Below are 7,596 nucleotides of genomic sequence, written 5' to 3' on the forward strand. Positions count from 1 at the left end.
TGCAGGCCCCAGCCCCTCCAGCCTGCTGGGCATGTGGAGTACAATGCACACCTGTTCCCTGAGAAACATTCATCAGATGGAAACGAGTCCACATATCCACGCTGTTTCCCCCACCTCGAACCAGAGCCAATACAAGGAACTAGAAGTGGCATTAAGTATGCCCCCAGAAGACCTGCCCCCACTGTACCCATGCCTACAGTGCCTGAAATATGGTCAGTCCCATCCCCAACTCCCTTCCAACCATCTGCAGAAGCTGGACTGCAGAGGCAAACCTATGTAATAGCCAGAGCCGGCAACTGGACGGTGCCTCTGCAACACCTATTCAGGTGGAAATGTTGAGGGTATTTGTTCTTTACTGCAGCCGTCTGAAGGGGCCACACAGCTGCTCCGACTGAAGCCTACCCCACTCATTCAGGGGGTTCCACTGATCTCTTGTAATTAGAACTATCCCACATAATGCTTCAAGATGAACTGTGCGGTGAGGCAGAAGCCAGGCCACGTACCAGGAAATGGCGCTTGATCTTCTGACAAGATCCACACTATACTCACAGGAATCACAGACTACCCCTTTCTCCTGTTACTTGTAATTTTAGAGCGTTTCTTCATGTGGTAAATCACAAAGGCCTAATCAGGGAAACCTCCCAAACTTTATATGTATATTTTCATCAGAAGTCTTCATTTCGCACTTTGTTTATATCATTATATAGATTTTACCTCTGACCGCTATGCGCAGGCCTTGTGCGTGTGGTTACAGTTTGTCACCAGAATTTTTCTTTCCCAAGTTCTTTCCGCACACCTATAAGACAAATATCTGACATTGGGCCTAATTACGGATCCTGCGGTAACCGTTGCAGTAATACTGGCCAGTTGCCGCCGGACCCGTAAACAGTTACCGGCACCTGACTTGCCGTTAACACTGAGGATTACAACCCCAGCGGCCGGGAAGTCAGGTGCCGATAAAATGTTGTTCCCCATTCCTATAGAGTCCCATAGGACTCCATGGAAGTGGGGACCGCGGAAACACTGGCACCATTAATAATGGTGCCGGTGCTTCCGTGAAACTTTGTGCGCGAGGGTGCCGTTCCACCATGCAAGTCTGACCTGCCGGACTGGAGGGCACCTGCCCGGCAGACTTGTACTTTGCCAGTCTAGAAACAACAGTGCCGGAAAGCTTACCGAGACCATTGTTTCCGGACCGGTAAGGTCAGAACGAGGCCCTTTGTCTTTTTTTATTTTATTCTACAAGCAAAATGCCCTATGCAATGTATCAACGTAATGGGCTTTTACCCTTTTATTATCAGATCATGAGTCTAAGTTTATAAATCTCTCATGTCCCTGTTCCAACAACGGGATATCCCGTCTCTTAGTCATTCTGTCTCCAAAGATTGCAAAGTCCTTTCAATGCTACTATCTCCCTGCAATTAACTGTCCTTGAATCCAAGAAAACAAGGCTAAACAAACATCGAGGCGGTAGGTCCCTTACCGTCCTTGTACCCGGCAACTCCTGCAACAAGTATCCTTCCTCTGTCTGCTCTGCCATCACCGCTCGCCTCTTCTTGCCATGTTTATTTTTACATGGAAGGCTTTCGTGCAATCGAAATGGAGAGAGGACCTTCTCCCCTGTTTATCGAACTGTATGTCACTCTTGGTGGCCATTTTTAGGTCAGTTATTTCTGTTAGAAAAGAGGGCTGAACTTTGTTCTCAAATTAACTCTGCGCCATTCTAACATGCCTACCCCAATGTACTACCAGTACAATTGTGCATGGTCCAGGGCCTACCATTTTCATATTATTTATATGTTTCAGAACCACTGGTCTTTCTTTTCAAAATGTTCATCTGAGATGCCATGCAGGATGGAAATAGACAAAGGACTGTTGTCTCACTCAGTGACCATTTTAGGATCAGTAGTTCCCCGTTTTGAACCCTAGTGTAATCTGCATTGTTACTGTATATGCCCCAACTTGATGTGTTTCAAATAGGGGGTTCTGGCCTTTCATTCTTTTGGATCTATCACTTTTATGTTTTTTCAATTTTTCTGTGGATGTTCCTACTCCTTCGAATTCTCAGTCTCCCTTTCTATTAGTACACTTCGTACAGTTATTATAAATAATTTTTTTGTTAACCCTTATATATGCATGTTGTCATCAAGATCTTCATATTGGGCCTCATTACGACCCAGGCGGACTTCGCGGTGCTAAATGCACCGCGAAGCATGGCGGAAAGCCGCCGATAGCGCCATGGGGGTTGGCGGATTTACCGCCCCATTCCGACCTCGGCGGAGCGGTAAATCCCCAATCCCCATTCTGCCCTTCCCCATTCCCATTTTCGCCCCATAGGGTATAATGGGAGTGGGGAAGGAGTTAATTACGCCACCGTAAAATACGGTGGCGTAATTAACAACGAGGTCCCGTAGCGCCATGGTTTTCTCCGGCTGGTAAAACCAGGCGGAGAAAACCTCCATGGCGCTACGGGAACTCGTAGTATGGCGGAGAGGTACGCCATGCACTACGCTGGCGTAATACCCTCTCCGCCAGGGTCCTAATGAGGCCCATTGTGTTCAATTTTCCAAAAACGTATGAGTTAACTTCCGAGTTAGGATCTTCATTATTTATGTGTTAGACACTACTGCCCCCCTATTCCTGTTGTTATCCTTGCTGTTGATACTTGTGATGTCTCTTACAACTCACCTTACCATTTATATCGTCGACCTTATATACAATATCAGGTATCAGAATTCCCTGGGTTCTTCCAGTTTTTGGCTAGACTTAATGAGTAGCAGTGCTAGCTTGTTTATCAAAAGTCAGTCGCCACCCTATTCCTGATTCAAAAGAACAGGCCCCATTCTATGTTTGTGTTTAGACCGTCCCTTACACTGTCCAGTTTCTGTATCCATTTCTGCTGTAATTTCCTTAGTGCCAGATCCCTGTCTCTCCCTCTTTGTGTTGCTTTAACTGGCTGTATCACAAACCAATGTAGGTCTGTGTGACTGTGCTTCTTGGTGACATAGTGGTCCACCATCGGTTTGTCCGCTACTTTGTTTTTTAAGCAAGATCTATGTTCACATATTCATTGTCGAATTTCCCTCTTGGTCTTTCCAATATAAATAAGGCCACATGGACAATTAATCCCATATACAGCCCACGTAGTTTTACAGTTTGTAAACTCTTTGACCTCCCATTTGATGTTTTTAAGAGCAATGGTCTTCATATTGCTGGTGAGTCCACAAACTGAGCACTGGCCACATTTAAAATGTCCCACTACCGGTAGTAGGCCCCATAGGTTGGTATGTCGCTCATTGTTGTAAATTCGTTCTTCAAAGGTGTGCACAAGCATTTGTTTTAAGTTCTTAGTGTTCTTGAAAGCAAACCTTGGTCTTATTGGGTTAAAGCCTGGTGTGTTAACCAGGGGACCATTTTTTTAAATGCTCTTCTTTATGGCATTGCGAATCGGACTATATGTCGTCACACATGTGATCCTTTCCTGAATCGGTTTCGTTTGTTTCCTTAGACATACTTGCCGTGGTGTATTCCTCTCTCTTTTCCTTGCATTCTTAACCACCCTCCGTGGGTAACCCCTTTGCTTCAAGCATGCAGTTAGATCTTCTGCGTGCTCTTCATAGTGTTGTACTGTAGAGCAATTCCTTCTAACCTGTAAAAACTCACCATATGGTAGATTTGTTCTTAAATTGACTCGGTGATAGCTCTCAAAATGTAGCAAGGTGTTTTTGTCGGTTTCCAAATCAGGGTTTTTTCTAGTTTACCTTCTGTGTTCTTCCTTATTGTTAAGTCCAGGAAAGGTAAGGCGTTTGAGTCATGTACCATGACCACATTTATATATGGATCTTGGTAATTAAGCCAGATCCTAAACAACTCCAGCTCATGTGTTGGTCTACAGAGACAACTGGACACTCTACAAATGTATGTGAGGGAAAATGGTTTGAAAATAACCGCTAAAAAGACATAAGACACATATCAACACACTTAAATATAATCAGCAGGTTACAGCCGTGGTTGGCGAATGGCCAGTGGAATGTTGGCAGTTGTACCACCTCTCACAAGACCCTTTATTAACCTGGGGTAAGTGGGACTTCCACATCTGAATGACGTTGTTGTTCGCTGCTGGCACCATTTAAAGCATGCCTACAAACTATGGAGCACAGCTTCACATCCATTTAACTGGGACCACTTAAAGCACATAAGCTACATGCAGGCTCACAGCATCTAAACACATGTTTACTGCGTCTTCTCTGAGCCCTTGTAGAATTGCAGGAGACCAGTTCACTTTGCTTCAGTATCCGTTCAGGATAGTCATTGCCACGGTTCCAGGTCCGTTGGTGGTACAGTTCACAAACCGGAAAAGCCGCACCTGGGGGTACCAGGAGCCACATCAACTTAGCCCCTTCATGTTGGGGCAGGCAGCGAGAGGTGGGTAGCAGCGCGTCTAGGCTGTGCCACATGATGTAGGCAGGGCATGGGGTGACAACATGTTACTCACCCCCCTTTTTCTTGGTCACGCTCCCACAGGTAGGAGTGTTACTTTATTACAGTGGTACAGGAGAGCGCACAAGCACTTGTGCAGAGCTGCAACCCTCACTTGCCTGTTGCACTTCCTCTTGGTGGCGGGTGTCAGGGGCGCATGCCGTTGGTTGGTCAGACACAGGTGACGGGTGTCCGGGCCATTCCTTTTCCTCCTCCAGGTAGGAGTCGCTACTGTTGATGGAGCAGTAATCCTGCCCAGTCCTTCTTCCAATTGGGCAGGTGATGTCCCAGTTCTCTCCTGCCCTGCCTCCGGCGTACCCCATGAAAAGCGAGCTCCTTGCCTTTTCGCTTCTCGGACATGGAGCCTTTTTTAGCTTTCACCACCAGCTGGGCCCGGGTGTCTTCAGAAGCTCATCTCCATTGTATGTTCAGTGCTCCGGCATGGGGAGCTTCGTTTCTTTCCACCACCGATGGGCTCAGGGGTCTGAACATTCTCCTGTGCATGCTCTGACTTGGAACACTTTGTTGTGACAGCTCACCGCCTTTCGGGTCCGGGTGTTCCTCCTGATTCGCTCTGACATGGAGCCCCTTCAATTCCATCGCCGGGCGGCCCAGGATCACTGTTAGGGGGCCCACCCATTTCCACTGCGCTGAGGCGCAGCCGACTCTCACCGCCCGGCCCGGGGTTTGCTGGGGCACCGGCCTTGAGCGGTTCTCCTACCGCACTGCACTACCAGTGGCCCAAGTCCTTCCCAGAGCTTTGGCCGGGGCAGGCTTGTGGGGCAGGCTTGACACACACCCTCTTCCTTTTCCTTGGGAGCTCCAGTGATGGAGCCGGGCCCATTCTTCCCTCCTGTGGGAGTACCTCTATTGACGTGGCAGTGAATGCTGCGGGGACAACGGATGCCTCAGGGGCTGCAGGTTCACATCCACACCAGCAGCACAAGCACCCTCCTTGAGGGCCGCGGCCGGGGTGACGATGGTTGCACAGTGGGACTCCCTCCTCCACCAGGTGGAGCGCTACTGCCAAGCTAGGTGGTGATACCGGTCCAGCCGCTTCTTTCCCCCCAGTGGGGAACAGCTCACTCCCTCATTTCACTTCTCGCGGCGATGGATGCCACCTTCTCCTCCTTTCCCTGCGGGCAACCGACTACACCACGGGGTTCCTCGCCTTTGTTGCCATTGTTAGGGGGTCCAGCTATTGGCATCAACCCGGCCCCTATGAGTGATATGGGACACCAGCACCCTGGAGGTCCAGTGCCTCAGGGAGTTGCCAGGAAACACCCGGTCTTAGGTGGGGCAGGGCAGGCCATACCCTGACCATGCAGACCCTTGCCACCTTGCTGGCAGGAGGGCCCCACAGCATCATGGCCTGTAGGCCCGTCCTCACACAGTGTGGGCCTGCAGGCCTAAATGAGAGACGGACTCAGTCGTTCCCCTTTGTGAGTCTGTAGCTGTTCAGATGCACGTGCCTGCAGGGGGCCCTTTTATTAGCTAAAAGGGTAATACACATGGAAGGGACATTTCACATTAAAAGGGCAGCACACTTGGGAGGGTCACACACCACACCTACCAGGCATACGAGCGCCATATTGTATTTTGTAATTCCCCACCTCATCATGGAGATGAGAACGAGTCAGCCTTCTCAGCTTCACTCAGTTGCTTGGTGCAATTCGTGTTTACTGTTTGCTTCAGTAAAGTTACACTTTTCTCACGACTGATTGTCATCATAACTTGTATATTACACACCAATTTGCAGTGTGCTTAATAATGTTGTGCTTGAAATGTCTATTATATGCACTTTTGCTCTTGCAATAAAATGATTACTTTTCTTGGGAGAAGGTTGTGATGTTATTAAAGACACAGCAATGAGTATTATCCCACCCTTTCACGACACCTTGATTTTACCTTTGTATTCTCGTGTTTTCTTCTCTTTAATTTAGGTAACTTGTGTGATGCTCCTGGCCTTGGTGACTAAAGACCTTTCGCAAACGTTTGCAGTCATAGTTTATTGAAGGCGACGCTCCTTTGCCCCTCATGGAGTGCTACTTTTTACTTTTTAAAGAAGTGGGAGGAGAAGAGAGGACCACCACTGTCACCTCACTGGTGACCAATGCACACCATCGGTGGTGTCTTGGCGCTATGGCGTGTCTCATGGTCATTTGACAGCGGCATTATTCTCATGCCCCCGCCCCCTCAGCTTGCTATATCTGCTCCTGCCCCCTTTTTGGAGTCCCCCGGGCCAACTCTTTGTGTCCCAGGGCCGAAAAAGGTAAGAGAAAAAAGAATGCTGCAGTAAGACGGCCTGGCACACTGTGGCACAACTGGAAAAAGAAAGGTCTGCACTAGTCTAACCAGGTGAAGAAGGGGCCACACTAGTCTAACAAGGTGATGAAGGGGCTGCACTAGTCTAACCAGGTGAAGAAGGGGCCGCACTAGTCTAACAAGGTGAAGAAGGGGCCGCACTAGTCTAACCAGGTGAAGAAGGGGCCGCACTAGTCTAACCAGGTGAAGAAGGGGCCGCACTAGTCTAACCAGGAGAAGAAGGGGCCGCACTAGTCTAACCAGGTGAAGAAGGGGCCACACTAGTCTAACCAGGTGAAGAAGGGGCCGCACTAGTCTAACCAGGTGAAGAAGGGGCCACACTAGACTAACTAGGTGAAGAAGGGGCCACACTAGTCTAACAAGGTGAAGAAGGAACTGTACTAGTCTAACCAGGTGAAGAAGGGGCCGTACTAGTCTAAACAGGTGAAGAAGGGGTCGCACTAGTCTAACCAGGTGAAGAAGGGGCCGCACTAGTCTAACAAGGTGAAGAAGGGGCCGCACTAGTCTAACCAGGTGAAGAAGGGGCCGCACTAATCTAACCAGGTGAAGAAGGGGCAGCACTAGTCTAACAAGGTGAAGAAGGGGCCGCACTAGTCTAACCAGGTGAAGAAGGGGCTGCAGTAGTGTAACCAGGTGAAGAAGGGGCCGCACTAGTCTAACCAGGTGAAGAAGGGGCCGCACTAGTCTAACTCTAACAAGGTGAAGAAGGGGCCGCACTGGTCTAACTAGGTGATGAAGGGGCACACTAGTCTAAGAAGGTGAAGAAGGGTCTGTACTAGTCTAACGAGGTGA

At 48.9% G+C, this 7,596-nt stretch overlaps 1 protein-coding gene across 1 annotated transcript in view; it reads right to left on the bottom strand.

Moving 5' to 3' along the window:
* TPRG1 (tumor protein p63 regulated 1) overlaps positions 1 to 1,564 on the bottom strand; it is a 700,518-nt gene extending 698,954 nt beyond the window's left edge. Inside the window, exon 1 of the mRNA XM_069617465.1 lies at positions 1,484 to 1,564. Coding sequence (XP_069473566.1) covers positions 1,484 to 1,540 — 57 coding nt within the window. The 5' untranslated portion in view covers positions 1,541 to 1,564. The remainder of the gene's footprint in view (positions 1 to 1,483) is intronic.
* Positions 1,565 to 7,596: the final 6,032 nt, after the last annotated feature.

Source organism: Ambystoma mexicanum, chromosome 10 (genome assembly GCF_040938575.1).
Source record: "Ambystoma mexicanum isolate Mex_15411 chromosome 10, UKY_AmexF1_1, whole genome shotgun sequence".
Taxonomy (NCBI): Eukaryota; Metazoa; Chordata; class Amphibia; order Caudata; family Ambystomatidae; genus Ambystoma; species Ambystoma mexicanum.